This window comes from Podarcis gaigeae (assembly GCF_964106915.1).
Source record: "Podarcis gaigeae genome assembly, chromosome: 2".
In the NCBI taxonomy this organism is placed as follows: Eukaryota; Metazoa; Chordata; class Lepidosauria; order Squamata; family Lacertidae; genus Podarcis; species Podarcis gaigeae.
Window position 1 is genome coordinate 93,110,706 of NC_139679.1, and position 16,881 is coordinate 93,127,586.

At 43.0% G+C, this 16,881-nt stretch overlaps 2 protein-coding genes and 1 long non-coding RNA gene across 6 annotated transcripts in view; 2 read left to right on the forward strand and 1 right to left on the reverse strand.

The window, feature by feature from the left end:
* Positions 1–8,009, forward strand: part of SUMF1 (sulfatase modifying factor 1) — a 72,753-nt gene extending 64,744 nt beyond the window's left edge. Inside the window, exon 9 of the mRNA XM_083725000.1 lies at positions 7,479–8,009. Within this exon, the coding sequence (XP_083581126.1) occupies positions 7,479–7,499 (21 nt within the window). The 3' untranslated portion in view covers positions 7,500–8,009. The remainder of the gene's footprint in view (positions 1–7,478) is intronic.
* Positions 8,010–10,407: 2,398 nt separating this feature from the next.
* LOC310837905 (histone-lysine N-methyltransferase SETMAR) lies at positions 10,408–16,040 on the reverse strand. 4 transcript variants are annotated; one of them, XM_083725129.1, is made up of 4 exons: positions 15,782–15,795; positions 13,812–13,914; positions 12,492–12,552; positions 10,408–12,358 (listed from the first exon to the last, which is right to left on the reverse strand). In XM_083725129.1, the coding sequence occupies exons 2-4, from the start codon at positions 13,889–13,891 to the stop codon at positions 11,558–11,560; spliced, it is 942 nt and encodes a 313-aa protein (XP_083581255.1). In that variant the 5' UTR covers positions 13,892–13,914; positions 15,782–15,795; the 3' UTR covers positions 10,408–11,557. The 4 variants fall into 4 exon arrangements, with proteins under 4 accessions (XP_083581255.1, XP_083581254.1, XP_083581256.1 ...); XM_083725128.1 differs by lacking the exon at positions 15,782–15,795 and adding an exon at positions 14,876–15,105 and having other exon boundaries at positions 13,812–13,990; XM_083725130.1 differs by lacking the exons at positions 12,492–12,552; positions 13,812–13,914; positions 15,782–15,795 and adding an exon at positions 15,898–16,040.
* LOC310838161 lies at positions 12,559–16,308 on the forward strand. Its single transcript, XR_014560746.1, has 3 exons — positions 12,559–13,113; positions 15,600–15,741; positions 16,061–16,308. It is a non-coding gene; the product is annotated as an uncharacterized lncRNA (long non-coding RNA).
* Positions 16,309–16,881: the final 573 nt, after the last annotated feature.

Consider the following 16,881-nt stretch of genomic DNA (forward strand, 5'->3'; position numbering starts at 1 on the left):
AATTACTTGTGTATGCCCATAAATGACTAAGCCGCTTCTGGCGAAACTAGAGCAGCGCACGGAAACACCATTTATCTTCCCGCCAGAATGGTACCTATTTATCTCCTTCACTTTGACGTGCTTTCGAACTGCTAGGTTGGCAGGAGCTGGGACAGAACAACAGGAGCTCACCCCGTCACAGGGATTCGAACCGCCGACCTTCCGATCGGCAAGCCCAAGGCTCTGTGGTTTAGACCACAGATGTGTACAATGTACCAGCATAATGGCAACGATGTGGGGGGCACTATTCCTGCACTATGCAAGTAATTTCCCAGTTGTGATAGCACAGGTGTGGCTCAATCTGACTATTTAATATGCAAATCATTTAGGTGTAAGTGACCCTTAAACAGAGGGATTCTTTTCTCACCTTGGTTCCTTTGTATGCCATGATAATGCAGATTTTCTGCCTATCTTGGGTTAGCAGGAATGAACAGGAAGCCTTGGCTTTGTAGTACATCCAAACCAGCATTCTTGGTTTGCTGCTCCTGAACAAGCCACCATCAGCAAACCAACAACAAGCCATGGCTTCTTGGTACTTGTTAAGGAGCAACAATAAATGATCCCTGGTTTGTGTTAAGCCATGGTTTCCTGGTTTATCTGATTCTTGACAGGGGACGATCAAAGCAGGTGGTCAGTGTTCATTTCTGATTAACAGTGTAAAGCCAGAAAGTCTGCCTTACTGTTGGCACAAGTCTGGTTATTAGTGTGCCATTTATTCATTTCATAAAAATTATACACTGCTTGAATGTAAAAAAAAAGAACCCTTCAAAGCAGTTTACAATGTTATGTACTAATCACACAGAGTAAGAAAGAGCAAAGAGAAGTGCATGAGCCAATCTGAATGTAATCTCTAGATCCACTATGTCTGTTTATGCTTAAAATTGAGTGTGTTTATGCACAAGCAGAACCCAAGTCAATTAAGTATTTTGAAAGGTCCAATCTTAGATTTAATCTAATCATATCTAATCTTAAATTTCTATGTGCCTTTTTGCGCTTAATCCCTACAATTAGTAGATTTCAAGACTATGAAGATATTTTTTTTAACAGAGCAGAATATTAATTCTTCAAATAAATCTAATTTTGAAAGATAGTTGGGAAGCAGGGGTGCTGAAAGAAATGCAGTTGTCACTAAATCCTACTTTAGAACATTTATAGATAGTTCAAAGCATTGGTTTCCTGGTACTTTCTGCTGTTTAATATTCCACCAGTATGAAAACAAAATGTTCCCTTCCAGCTCCTGACATATGGCTGAACAAATCTCTTGTATGGGACTAAAGGCTTTTGAATATATTTATGAATAAGTCTGAAAAGCCTTGCTCTTGGATCTACCCACTCATCTGTAAAATCAGAACACAAGTGAAATGGATGGCATCTGAACCAGTAGCTTGCGATTTCATGCCTGTAGAGCTATGCATTTGGTAAGCATGACATCTCTCTCTTGCTCTGGTGTCTGTCGGTTGCGTGGCGAGTTCCCGCCTCCCCCCAAAGAAATAAAGACACAGGACACAAGAATTCAGGTTAGTGGGTCAAATTAGGCCACAACTTTATTGATTAGAGGAATTGAGCAATCTTGGCCTTAGGCATTGGTCCTAACTATTAACCGGCTAAAAGCCGGAAGGGTTAATCACCAGTGGGAGGAGTCCTGCTGGGGCACGTCAACTAGGACCTCCCCCCGGCGTCACCGCGTGGGGGCGTGCCGTGGGCCCACACCTCCTTAGGCTTAGGACAAGGCCACGCCCCCCAGAATCCTTTACCAGACTACCCTTGTCTGGGGGAAGGTGATGGCGTTCCTTCCCCCCTCATTTGCATAACAATAGGACTGTACCCCCACCAATGCCTAACCGCCGCAGGGGCTGGAGCCAGCCCCCGTGTGTGGGGGGAGGGGCGTGATGCCCGCAACCCCACCTCCTTTCCAGCACGGAAGTGGCTTTGCAATCTTGCTTTTAAAGAGGTACTGGTAATGGTACGTATTGGGTGAGCAGAGGCGAGCAAGATAGCTTATTCTCTGGCATCCTGGAACTCCCAGCTCCAGTTTTACACAACATCTACAGATGTTGATGGACTATAACGCCCATCTTCTCTGATCATTGACTAAGCTGGAAGTGGATCATGGGAGTTGTAGTCCAACATCTAGGGACCAATTAGGAGGGACAGACTGGTGGGGATGGAATGAACAAAAACACTTCATTCACCTAGATACTGCTTAGAGAATATTCTAGAAGACATTTGTCACATTTTACATCTGAGTAATGAACTTTTTGAAAATCTTCTTGTTAAGGGTAGGTAATTCATCCTTTTTTTCCGTTCTGTGGTTGTTGGTGTATCCTAAGGTTGCAAACTTGCATTCTGATACAGTGGTACCTCTGGTTACGTACTTAATTCGTTCCGGAGTCCGTTCTTAACCTGAAACTGTTCTTAACCTGAAGCACCACTTTAGCTAATGGGGCCTCCCACTGCTGCTGCACGATTTCTGTTCTCATCCTGAAGCAAAGTTCTTAACCCGAGGTACTATTTCTGGGTTAGCGGAGTCTGTAACCTGAAGCGTATGTAACCTGAAGCGTATGTAACCCGAGGTACCACTGTACTAAGGAAGGGACCCAGGGCTAACTTGGCCATGAGACAGACAGCTGATGCTGAGGACCACAGCAGCTTGCCATTCTTTCCCCCTGAGCTAGCCTGCTCTACAGTTCCTGTGCTAACTAGCTGCCCTCAGGTGCAATGGAGGATCACCCAGGTCACATCAACATGCTGATCTGTTTGAATTCTGTATGTGGATTGGCGAGGGTACCATCTTCTCCTTTGCCTCAGGCAGCAAAATATCTTGAGCTAGCCCAGCAGGGAGCAGGACTTGGCAGACTCCTGTGGCCAGTAGTGGTGCACCCTGCTGACACTTACCTGGACACGGTTGGGCCAGCAGGGTGGTGAGGTCGAGTCTATGTGGGTGAACAGGAAGGAGCAATCATTCCCCATCCCCCATATGCAGCAGTAACTCCAATAGCACCCCGAAACACACACTACTACTGCCTGTGGCTGGTGCTGGCAGCTGCGAAGGAATGAGTCCGCCCTTAGGTTCTAACACAGGGAGGAATGTACAGCAAATCAGCTGCTGCTGTAAACCTCTCTTCATTCTAGTCTGCTACTCTAGCTATCCCCAGCTCAACAGAGCCTATGGAAAAGGCTCAAGAGAGCCTATGGAAAATGGCTATGAAAGAACCATCTGAGCGGGTAAAAAAACACACCCCAAAGCCCTGACAAGATCATTATTTTTTGGTTGAGTGGCTACCTGTGCTGATCTATGTCTATCCCTCTGGGTCGTCCTCCATGCATCTTAGAATTTATAAGCAATAAACGGCATTTCAATGCCATTTTTATTTTACCCCCTCAATAAAAAAATAAATTCTATGGAAGACGAAAGTGTAGCACTGAGGGTTGTGGAAGGTAGGGAAAATAATAATAAGATCACACTCTAGGAATAAATGAGTGGAAACATGGGTGAGGAACCAGATGTTGGAGTGCAAATCCCATAATCTATCTGTTGTCCATAAGACTGGGGCTGATATTATAATAATAATAATAATATTATTATTATTATTACCACCCTTCATCCGAGGACTGCAGGGGGCTTTACAATATAAAAACACAACAATACATACCATATGGGACGCAGGTGGCGCTGTGGGTTAAACCACAGAGCCTAGGACTTGCTGATCAGAAGGTCGGCGGTTCGAATCCCTGCAATGGGGTGAGCTCCTTTTGTTCGGTCCCTGCTCCTGCCAACCTAGCAATTTGAAAGCACGTCAAAGTGCAAGTAGATAAATAGGTACCACTCCGGCGGGAAGGTAAATGGCGTTTCCGTGTGCTGCTCTGGTTTGCCAGAAGCGGCTTAGTCATGCTGGTCATATGACCCAGAAGCTATACGCCGGCTCCCTCGGTCAATAAAGCGAGATGAGCGCCGCAACCTCAGAGTCGGTCACGACTGGACCTAATGGTTAGGGGTCCCTTTACCTTTACCTTTACATACCATAGTAACAATCAAAAACCATACCCACCCCAGTTTAAAAGGCCATAGATTGTTTAATTAGCCAAAGGCCAATAACAGTTGGAGTCTAGCAACATCTGGAGGACAACAGTTATCTAAGCATGATAAATCTTAGATCATACATGGGAAAGTGTGGGACAGTTTTGCAGCAGAGATTTGTGAGAAGGGGCTATGATTTTGATTTTGAGGCAGGGATAAGAGAGATAAGAGAGATTCTCGTGAATCTCTGCCACAAGATTATTCCACTATTTATTTTGTATTTTCCAAATAGATTTATTATGCTTAGAGCAAACTCTAAGGTGCACCTATATGCAAGTCTTCCAGATGGTAGAAATAGGAGCTCCACTGCACCTCTTTAACTGTTGATTCTGACTGGTGTCCATACCAGAGAAAAGATTGCTAAAAATTTGCTTAGTAGAACAAAGCCAGCTCTGCATGGCCAAATAAAAACCTGGTATTAAAGGATAGTGCAGTCAATTCTTTCATATGGTTTTTCAGTAAACTATGTTCATTGATACAGGAAGTCTTCTGCAGAGCAGGAATTAAAAAGCAACAACAGCTAGATATGTATAAACAAAGTGATTTGTCATCTTTGGATACCACTAGAACTGCCCCCTGGTATACTATGTTTAAATATCAGCAGGGCCATGAAATTACTTTACTGTTTTGAAAGCTTTCAGCCCCGCTAGCTCAGATTTCATTTGATGACCTCTGCAATTTTTAGATGAAAGACACAGCTATATTCCTTTCGTTTGGAAAGGAATACGGAGGTGAGGAACTCAGGAGTGCATTGCACTATTTGTCTTGCTGCCCTGTAGCAGAATGGCAGCATTAAGGTGTCACAGCAAATCTCCAGTATTGGAGGCAGTAAGCTTCTGAATGACTGTTGGGAATCACAAGTTCTGTTGGGCTTAAGAGCTGCTTCCTGCAGACAGCTGTTTGGCCAATGGGATAACAGAAAGATGGATCAGATGGGCCTTTGAACTGATATTATTATTATTATTATTATTATTATTATTATTATTATTATTAGTTTGTTGATACATACCCCAGCCACTCTGGTCGGCTTTCAACAGAACATTAAAAACAGAATGAAACTTCAAACTTTAAAAACTTCCCTAAACAGGGCTGCCTTCAGATGTCTTCTGAAAGTCAGATAGCTGTTTATCTCTTTGACATCTGATGGGAGGGCGTTCAACAGGGCGGGCCCACTACTGAGAAGGCCCTCTGCTTGGTTCCCTGTAACTTCGCTTCTCGCAGTGAGGGAACTACCAGAAGGCCTTCAGTGCTGGACCTCAGTGTTCGGGCAGAATGATGGGGGTGGAGATGCTCCTTCAGGTATACTGGCCCAAGGCCATTTAGGGCTTTAAAAGTCAGCACCAACACTTGGAATTGTGCTCAGAAAGAGCAGCTCTCTTTTTACACTTTTAAAAGACTGGTTCAGAAGTAAGGAAACTTTAGGAAAACTATGGTGGTTTAGAAGAGACAATACTGTATTCACGTCATTGCTGAGAACTAAGCCTGGAGTAAACACCACAGAAGAACTGTAGTTTTGTTACTGACTCTTAGCTGCTTAAAGCCAAAGCTCATAAAGGGGGTGTTTTTGATCTCACACTTGAATATGATGCAGAGTTACAGCTGACTCTGCTGCTGCTTTCCTTCCCTGCTCATCACACTTGCTGCGTTCACCCCAACTGTAACATTATCTGTGAAGTACATGACTTCTGCACTGCTCATATCACTTCTTTGTTTGAAAGATCTCTTCTTCCTGCCAATGAAGAGATCCCAAGGCAGGTACAAACAGCACAGTCAATAAAAAAATGAAATCCAAACCACAACTACAAATGCTATATGAAACAAATTGCTTTGGCTTTGGTCCTGGCACAAAACCATTATTCATTTCAGTGGCAGTCATAGGTTACGCCCTTAAGCACAAAGCAGGTGTAGTTGAGAGAATTATTTGCAGCCAAGTTGCATTTCTCCATTGGGATGCTCCCACCTACTAAGGAGCTCCAGTTTTTCCAGAAAAGGCATCATAATCATTAGACCTGCCTAACTGTATGTTGAGGGCCACGGGTGGCGCTGTGGGTTGAACCAGAGCCTAGGACTTGCCGATCAGAATGTCAGCGGTTCGAATCCCCGCAACGGGGTGAGCTCCCGTTTCTCGGTCCCTGCTCCTGTCAACCTAGCAGTTCGAAAGCATGAAGTGCAAGTAGGTAAATAGGTACCGCTCCAGCGGGAAGGTAAACAGCGTTTCTGTGTGCTGCTCTGGTTCACCAGAAGCGGCTTAGTTATGCTGGCCACATGACCTGGAAGCTGTATTCCTCTCCCTCAGCCAATAAAGTGAGATGAGTGCCACAACCCCAGAGACAGCCACGAGTGGACCTAATGGTCAGGGGTCCCTTTACCTTTACCTTTAACTGTATGTTAACTTATTTTGCTACATTGGCCTATTTTCTTTGGCATATTACACACACATTTTTGGAACGCCTTCTGAGTTTCTGCACTTTGTGGGGGTTGGAGGCTATCTGAAAAGTACTTCCAAAGTTCCACTCTCGATTGTGGCTGAGCAATTTGTTGGAAGATTCAGGACAGAGAGAAATTCACACACTGCATAGTTCAGCTATGGAACTCACCCCCACAGAAGGGCCACCCACAAACTAGGGTGGCTTTTAAAAAGGATTAGAAAGAAATTGTGGACAATGATAACAATGGCTACCTCCACTATTAGAGGCGACATGACTCTGAACACCAGTCACTTGGAATTGGCTTCCCACAGGTTTCTGGTGAATGTGAGAACAGGACAGTGGACTACAAGGTTTGACCCAGCAGGCTCTTCCTGTGTTCTTAAAGGTATACATGTGCACCCATACACACAATTGTAATAATTATAATAATTCTGTATCAGAAATCTAAGCAGATAAAATACTTCCGAATGCCTTTATAACGACGCCGCAAGCTGTTTGTGCTTGTGGATTTTGACACAAAAAGGGAAGAGGAAAAGTTTGAAGTGTTACATTGTAAGTGAACGTTCATTTTTAAAGGGGGAAGTGGTCCCTCCCCAAAAGTGGTTAATACTTAAAGTAATACAATGGACACATGTCGGTGTATAAAACAAAAAGGGAAATGTCTGACAGGGCACTGAATTTCAGACTGCTTACGTGGCGCCTCAAAAGGCAATGGTTGCAGTTATGTTATGATAAGATTAGCTAATCTTCATCTGTCCACTGTGACCCAGTTGGTTTCCCAAACTTGTCTTGCAAAAAAAAAAGTGTACTGGGTAAACCTGTCACAGGCAGACCGGAAATGAGAGCAACACTCATTATCCTCAAAGAGAACAAACTTCTCTCTTTTCTCCAACCCCCCCCCCCCCATTTGTTCCTTGTTTCCTCTGTATAAGCATGGAGTTAACGACTATTGAACTTTCCTTTACTAACTAGAATGCACAGCTGATCCAGAGCAGAACTCGGCTGCTGAGGAACTGTATTTTCCCAGCTAAAAAAATATAACAATATGGAGTTGCGATGAAAATGAGATTCCCCTGCCCACCTCCACCTTCCCTTCCATCCACCGAAACACGAGGTCTTTTGCGGTAATGAAGCTGTTATGAATTGCTGGTGTGGGAGTGCTTTGCTTCAGGAGTCAGCCTGGTGGTAAAAGTGGGTGGTTGGCAAGCTCATATCCCCACCCAAGCTTTTGCAGCAGAGATGCGATCAAGGGGGCAGTTCAGACTTATCTTACAAAGTCAGATAGATGCCAAGCTAGTTATGATGCTTGTCATTGCAAGGATTAGCATGGCTCTTGGCAGGTAAGGGCCATAGCTTAAGGTTACCAGATTTATTTCAATGAATCCAGGGACGCAATTAATCAATCAACATGTTTTTAAAAGAGGGAAAAGGTTATTTAAAAAATAGAGAAATAATATCTTATCTTCTGTGGTCTCCTCTGTTGCGCGGCCCCAGCCTTTCTTGGAGCACTAGCCGTGCTTCCCCTCTCCCTCCCTCCTTGCACTGCAATCCCCTACAGACTTACTTGGGAGTAAGCATTAGCAGAACCCCCTCCTCCTGCTGCTGCCCTGCCTGTCTGTCTGGGCATCTCCTGCACAGGCATCGTCCAGCGGCCGCCCATCCGTGCCGTGGCATGCCCAGTCAGCGGGTCCGGGGCAGAGCCAGCAGCAAGTGAGGGGGAGGAGGCGCGCTTGGGCTGGATCAGCTCTTATCCTGCTCACCTCTCATCCGCCAACAAGCTGAGCCACCACTTGCAAGTCGAGGAGCACAATGGTGAAGCTGAGCAGCAGCTGCAGCTGCCCAAGCACTGAGGCTGAACCGGAGCCCAAGCCTTGGGAAGCGGTGCCGACAGTGAGCTGAGCGCCAAGTTGCAGGGGCACACCCAGCTCAACGACCCCGCCAACGGCACCCAGCACCGTGTCTTCAGCCCCTACTCAGAGTCTCCCTATGTGTCTTGTGTGCAACACATCATATGGGGACTTCCAGCGAGGCAAAATGGCGGGCAACACGGTAGTGGGCAGCTCCTGAAGCTAGCCAGAGCCAACTGGTTCCGGGCTGCTGAGGCTGCCGCTGCCACTTTCCCCGGGAACATTAGATGAAATCCGGGGACTGTCCCCGAGAAACGGGGACGTCTGGTAACCCTACCATAGCTCATAGGCAGTGCATCTGCTTTACTTGAGGAATGGCTCTAATTTCAATCCACAGCATCTCCATGTAGAGCTGAGAGATTTCCTATTTGTAACCCTGAAGAACTGCTGCCAGTCAGTGCAGACAATACAGAGCCAGGTGGAGAAAGGGCCTGACTCAGTATAATGTTCCTAACAGTTTCTGGGGGAAACAGTGGAAGAGAGCTATCATCCCAGTGTCCTGCTTGTGGGCTTCCCAGTGACATTTGTTTGTCCTTTGTGGGAACCAGAATACTAGATGAGGGAGGCCTTTGGTCTGATCCAGCAGGGCTCATGTCTTTAAGGCTTGAAACACAGATGGTTTAAACATGGGCATCATCACAGTATAATATTTTATTCATTCCTTTTTTAATGCCTTATAATAAACCGTATCTCCATCTCAGGAATAACTAGACGTGCTAACAGATGGCTATATGGATGGGGGTGTATACAAATATATTTGTATTTTGAGTTTAATGATCTGACATGGTCATCTCTTCCTGCCTCTGTTTACGTCCCCTATCTCTTGTTAAAGTTATTTGGTGGCTGAGATCAGCCTTTAATGTATAATCTGGTGGAAGGAAGAAGTGATAATACAGGGTACCTTCTCTGATGTTAGACATTGTTTGGAAGAACATGCGGTATTGGAAGAGGGGGCTAGCTAATTAATAATCTGCACTAGCTAGTCAGGCAAGGCATGTAGGCTAACAAGTTAGCTATCTATAAATTGGATGGTTTTGGGGCATAGTTCTGAGAAGCTCGTGCATGAACTGATGGCCAGAGGGTCGTGAGAAAACTGAAGGCTACCTGGGGGGGTCACTTTGCCACTTCTTGAGGGCTTCCCAGTGGCAGATTGAAGTGCTTGCTTGGTAATGTTTGCTGTTTAGAATAAAATCTTTAATCTTCTCACTCACTTGTGTTTGTATTGCTTCTGAATCTAATTAAAAGAAGCTCCTTGCATTTAGCAAGACAGGGGCACATTCAGCTTGTTGCTGCTTCCAAGTCAGATTGAAAAATTCACAAAAGAAGAAAACAGGCCCCTTGGCTTTTATTGAAGGCAGACTTGAATGATCACAGAAATAAGGTTTCATTCATATATATATATATATATATGGGACGAGACTGAATATTTCACTTCCTAAAAATAACTGTGCAGCAGTGCTATTGCTTACAGTGATTTCCTTTCTCTGCTTAGAGAGAGCCGAAATTGAAAGGGTGGGAAACCATTTTTAATCATAATAATATACATTCTTGTGTATTCAACACCAGTATCAGGGTATTAGTTCTACTGGTATGCAAGTTTGGGGCACTGATTGACACATTTCCATTCTGGGAAAGGAATGTGAGATTCAAAGAAGGCAGGAAAATGGCCAAGACAGAAGCAGAGCTCTGCCTCCAGTCCCCACTGAATGAGTTATTAGAATAATCTCTAGGTATAATTTATGTTACTTGACTGCAACAGAGACAAGGTAAGGCAAGGCAAGGGCAGTATGTGTTTCTGAAAACAGGACTGTAGAAGTGCAACAAAGAGAGCAAGATGGAATGGTCGGAAGACTCAGAAAATGTGATCAGTGGAGAATATCTGTTGAGGACAGTTAAACAAGTCAGTAAAAAGGGGCAGGGGGAAAAGTTGATGAGCAAGATGGTGAGTGGAGAGTCATATATTGTGCCAGTTTATTGGGTAGAATTATTTCCTCTTCTTTACTGAATGGCTGCACATTCTCACTTGTTTATGTTCAGTGTTGCTTTTGTTGCCTAAATAAAATAAAATACCTGGCTCATATACTTGATGCCTTCTGGTCTGGATGGCTAATAAATCTCAACCCACATCCATGCTTTTATCAACAAAGTAAAGGATATTTAAAGGAGGTAGTGATAGTGGTAACTTAGTTTAGATATTATGATGGGTGTGAACTCAGTGGACTGCCTATTAGACAGTCATTTGAGATTACCAAGTCACCCCTAGGGAAAGGGCCTGGTGATAACCCCAGACAGATTACAAAGGTATATGAGACAGCAGCTTATGTTAAGCGGTTAATAGTATACACAGACTGTTTCATAATTTTTTTATATATTGATAGATTTTAGGTCTGATGAGGAATCTAGTCACACTGGCATTCATTTGTTATGTCCCTAATGTTTTAACCAAAGGGGTTGGAAACCTGTGGTCATCCATATATTGTCGGACTCATAAGCCCCAGAGAGCATGGTCAATGTTCAGGGATCATGGGAGTTGCAGTCCAGCAACCTATGGAGAGCCATGCATTATCATTTTATGACTAGAACAAGATACAGAAGGGGAATAAAACTTATTGCTGTACAATCCAAGACCAGAAAATTACTGGTTATACGTATGTACTGCTAATCACATGTACACAAAAGCAAGTTTCAATGAAATCATCATGTCCCATTTCTAGGTTTAGGTTCTGGATATAAATATGGTGAGTCATTCATTCCACAGCAATATATTTTGAAAGTTCATTAAGTCCCCAAAGGATTATTTCAGGAAGAGAGGCCTTGATCCAGCTTTGGCTGAGTGCAATTAGTCAAATGTGACAGCTAGTAGTGGCCTGGGAAGTCACATGTTCCATGTGCATCAAAAGGTATATCCAGCTACTTCAACCAGCATTGCAATGTTAGATAGGGAAACACACCATCATCTACCTGTGTGGAATGCTGATTCCATGCACTGATCCCTCATACCAGAATAGGGCATTAGTATTTTTGCAATGTAATTGATTATATATATATATATATATAATTACACATACACACACACACATCATTACATACTACTGGTTCTATTCTCAGAGTGTTTCTACAGCACGGCTTCTTAGGTCATCTTTGTGGAATAATGAACTATCATAAGGCAAAAAATTTGCACATAATTTGGCCCCACAGTAACAGGGTTTCTTAGATACTTCCACTTGCTGCAGCTCTTCTTGATCTTTCTCAGGTGAGGAATTATGGTATCTACCTGAATAATCATATGAAAGTTCTTCATTGGCACAAATATCACGGTTGGCGAAAAGTGCCAATTTAGGTACCATTGAGTCTACTCGTACAGGGACCATAAAGAGGTTTGGTTCACAGGAATGGTTCAGGAACCTACCAACATTACCAATGTAAGTAGGATCCACAAATGTCTCAATTATCTGTCTGTCGCAGAAGTGTTCTCTTACTGCTATAATGTAATTTGAATCGCTTGATGTCTGCAATTGTATCCTTCTACATGCTTCTCCGAAGCTGAGTATTTCCCCAGCGTATTCACAAACAAATCTTCCTTTAGGTATAAACTCCAGATTGCGGAGACCCCATCCTTTCTTGGCAGTCTTGAAGACTTCAAGCCGGAATTGCAAGCCCCTTTGAATCACCCTGTTTTGGCACAACTCTCCACAATGGCACATAGTGTTGCATTCAAAAACAGGCTTAGAAAAATCCAGTTCATTTCCTTCACAGTTAATGCACTGATTGTTATAGTTTTCCCCATAATGAAGGCAGGAACACATGGAGGCAAGACAGGAAGAGGAGTGACAGCTGCAGCCATTAAGGGAGACTTCAGATGGGTCTGGTCCTCCTCCCTCTCCAGCCACATGATCTGGGCTGTACTGCAAAAGAAAACGGATCATTGTGTAGTGTCTTCTACATTAAAAAAACCAGCCATAGCATATGATACAAATAGTGCATACTCCTATACATGTCTACTGAGAAGAAAGCACCACTGAGCTCAACAGGACTTACTTTTGGGTAAATACATATACAGTACAGCTGAATTCTCCATTCAAGGTTGTCAGTATGTTTGCTGAAATGCACATCAACATATGAAATGTAAACATCCTGATGTTTACAAGCATACACAACTAAATGCTTTTCTGCATTTGCATTTTTGATTTTGCCTTGCTCCCTAGAGGATATCTGCAGAGATCTATTTTTACAACGCAGGTGCTAGTCCACATTGAATGGCTGAGGATGCACTAATAATTTAATTCCCTTAAAGTAGCTCATTAGCCAAAGCAAGGATAAAATTACACTGCCAAGCCCACACAAATCTCATGCTTCTAATTTTATCTGAAGGGACCAGCCATGATTCAGCGTGTTTGGGATGGCAAATGGATCCTTTAAGAACATTAGAAGAATGTGAAATAAAGTTTGCTTTATTTCTACATGACAGAATACAGAAAGGAGATGGTTAAAGTTTAATGCATTTCCTATTTAATTTTCATCAATACGTGACTGTGATAATGTACATACTGATTTATCACAGCTTTGCTAGTTTCATTTCCCAGAAGGTGGAAGAAGCAACAATGGGATCATCTAGCTTGGACCTGGTGCTCACCCACAGGGAGGAGTTGATTGACGAAGTGTAAGTACTGGGAACCTTGGGAGGAAGTGATCATATCCTCTTAGGTTTCATTTTCAGAGACAAAGGAAAGCTGAGTGTAGTTGGGGTAGCTAATACCGCAGATTCATATTCACTATGACCTTAACAGTTCAGAGAACTGGGCCATCGTTTCCCCATCCCTGAAATAGATGACACATATTCTGGAAGGGATTGTGTTGATGTTGAAAAGTAAAATATTTCCATAAGTCTCTTATTCTTTTCCCCTTTCCCTGCCATATTTAATCCAAATTTAAATTTGCAATGATTTTTCACTACAAATTGACTGGGAGGAATAAATTTCTGATGTATCATGTCTATTCCAAAATTTAAGATTATGTAATTTCAAACTATATTTCAATGAGAATACATTTCAAAAGTTCACCCACTTTTTGTAGCAGCTCATGTTGATGACCGATGTAAGAATACTTTTATTTGGTACACAGTGTACACACGTATTGGAAAAACATGTCATTGCAACCCTTTTTAAATCAAGTTATAATAAGGTCTGCATTCATACAAACAACACATATCAAACAGCAACAGGAAATCTAAACATTTGCCTGTGAATTATGTTTTCAAAGAACACTAATAATTTAAGCAATAAGATGGAACGGTTTTGCCAAAGATAAGAGTGACATCTCATGGATGTAACTGATAGTGCAGGGTCATTTAGCACTCACTGGAGGAAGCAAAGGAAACTTGCCTGCTTTTCCACGTAATGATGGGCTGGTGTCTGGAAGGGTTCCAGTGGCTTAAGCATCCGCACAACAGCTAGAAATTGAACTGGAGGTAATAGCAGTGCAAATACCTTCAACTTTTGAACTCCTGCCTTAAAAGGAGGATTAAAGTAATAGGAGACCTTGGTACATGACACCAGTCAAGCTTGCAAAGACATATCATTTGCCTGACAATAAGTGTTGGAAATGTAAGGAAACTGAGGGAACATTCTTTCACCTCTGGTGGACGTGCCCAAAGGTAAAGGCTTTCTGGGAAATGATCTATAATGAACTGAAACAGGTATTTAAGTATCCTTAAGAAACCAGAGGCCTTCGTCTTGGGCATTGTTGGCCAGAAGGTGTTAAAGAAGGATAGAACCTTTTTTATGTATGCAACAACAGCAGCAAGAATACTTATCGCAAAGCATTGGAAGACACAAGATTTGCCCACCTTGGAAGAATGGCAGATGCAATTGATAGACTACATGGAACTGGCAGAAATGACTGGCAGAATCCGAGACATGGGAGAAAAACAAACAGAAGAAGAATGGAAGAAATTTAAAGATTATCTGCAAAAACATTGTAAATTACTTGAATGTTAAAGTGATGCAGGATAGTGAGATAATGTGGCATTAGTGACAAAGCTGAAAGGAATGTGCAAAGATGTTTTATGAGTAACAAGTAAAGAAACACAGCTAAATTAATCAAATGATGGGGGACTAGAAGATAAGTGGACAGCAGTGGGAATGGTTAATTTAAAAGAAATTAAGTAATATTAAAATTAGTCAAAATAGAGGAAGAATTTGCTGAAACTAAATTGGAAAGTTGAATATAGAAAAGGGAGATGTGAGGAAGTCAGGAAAGTAAGTTATATGAAATTAAGAGTTGAACTTATATATTTTTGTTTGGTTTTTGTGTTTTTTACCGTTTATTGCTTGTTGTTGTGTTGTTTTGTCTTGTTTGTTATTATAAAATCTGTTGAAACCTTAGTAAAAATCTTTTGGAAAAAAAATAAAGTAATAGGAGACCTGCCAGAAGACAATGGCATCTATACTTTCAAAAGACAGGGGAGATTGCAATACAGTGGTACCTCAGGTTAAGAACTTAATTCATTCTGGAGGTCCGTTCTTAACCTGAAACTGATCTTAACCTGAAGCACCACTTTAGCTAATGGGGCCTCCTGCTGCCACCGCCGCACGATTTCTGTTCTCATCCTGAAGCAAAGTTCTTAACCTGAGGTACTATTTCTGGGTTAGCGAAGTCTGTAATTATTTAAGTCTGTAATTATTTATTAATTATTATTATTATTATTATTAAAGCAAAGTCTGTAATTATTTATTATTATTATTATTTTGTTTCACGTTGCAAGGTTGTGGGGGATTAAATGGGGAGGGTGGGTGGGAGAGCACAAGAGCCACGTGTGCCACCTGGTGCTCCTTTGGAGCTGGGGAAAAGAGGGCATGCAAATGCAATAAACCGATTAAATGAAATTGCACGGAACTATTCTTGCAGTGATGGGTGATATATTACGTGGGCTTCCGTCCCAAACTTTGCAGGTACAACACCCGTACATGCGCAGCCCATTCCTATGCAACACTTCCGAGTACATTTGTGTAAGTGAATAATAATAATCAGTGCTTTCTTTCTGGGGGGGGGAAGCATAGCCCTAAACATTTTTTTAAAGAAAAAAAACTAATAATAATAATAATAATAATAATAATAATAATAATATACCCCCCCTTTTCGCCAAAGGAACTCAGTGTGGCATACACAGCTCGGCTACCCTCATCATTTAATCCGCTGTGAACTCTCCCCCCGAAGGAACAGCAGTTAGAAGGACCAACGGTTCTCCACCTCTGTATTGAGAGACCTGGGGAAATTCTCCTTACCAGAGGTAAGTGGCAGACCAGGAAAGAACTACAATTCCCAGCGACCTTTGCGAGAGAGAGAGAGAAATGCCCCCCGCCCCCTCCCCGCTTTCGCACAGCTACTGTAACTGGCTTCGCCCTCTCAGTCCCCCGCCTTCCGTTTCAACGGTCGCCGCTCTCACCTGGAACACCGGCGGCTCCTCCAGCCGCGGCCACACAGCCACGGGGAAGTTCTCCAGCCCTCCACTCACGTCCATGCTTCGCCTCTAAGGGTCAACCTGAAGAGTCAATACGACCGGGGCTTTTTCTTTTAACCCTACTCTTTTCCCCGCCCTGCTCTCTTAGGATTGGTCAGCTGTGCGCAAGGCTTCGTTCAATGAATGGCCAAACCACCAATGAAGGACAAGCTGGAGATGGACGCCGGAAGCGTCAGTGGAAGAAAGATCCAAAGACTTGAGTTGAGAGTCGCGCGTGGAATATCGCTTGCGGGCTACGTTGCAGGAAGGCATTCTCCTTAGTAATTTTGTAAAATGTGCACGCCGCTTGATTGTAAAACAAAACAAAAACAAACGCTCAAAGCGGGTTTGCAAAAAGATAAAACGATAAAAGAACATTAAAAAGTCATAGCTGTATTTTAAAACATTACAAAGCAGCAATAAAACTGCTGCCACATTTGCTAAGCAGGGTTGATTTCAAATTGGATGGGTGACTGCGCGTCGAGATGCCTGCACTGCAGGGGGTTGGACTAGATGACCCTCGGGAACCCTTTTCAACTCTACATTTCTGTGATTCTACAATTAAAATTACCTCGGATTTATAAGAGAAGAGTACAGTGAAGGCATTTGAGAGCTACCTGTAGAAAACTCTGCGTGTGTGTAGGAAAACACCATACTTTTTAAGCATAGCAGCAGTGTGTCTCATTCCAACCAAAAGAAAAAGGGTTTTTAAACACACGCACACACAAACACGAACAAACAAATTTTAAAGTGGAAGAATAAGGCATCTTCAGAAAAGTCTGCTGAGCACTTGGGTCTGCATGTGTTGAACTTAGGCTGGGAGGCGAGAACAAGGTCACATTTTTCTTTGGTGCAAATTGAGAGGCAGTGTGTAGGATTTGTGGTGGCCATTTTGTGTGTGTGTGGGGGGGGGAAACAAAGCAGCCACAG

Coding starts and splice junctions, on each gene's coding strand:
- LOC310837905 (XM_083725129.1), bottom strand. CDS start 13,891: ATGCTTAAGCCACTGGAACCCTTCCAGACACCAGCCCATCATTACGTG. Junction 12,553..13,811: donor AGTTTCCTTTGCTTCCTCCA/GTGAGTGCTAAA, acceptor TGTGCATTTCAG/CAAACATACTGACAACCTTG. Junction 12,359..12,491: donor GTATATGTATTTACCCAAAA/GTAAGTCCTGTT, acceptor TTTCTTTTGCAG/TACAGCCCAGATCATGTGGC.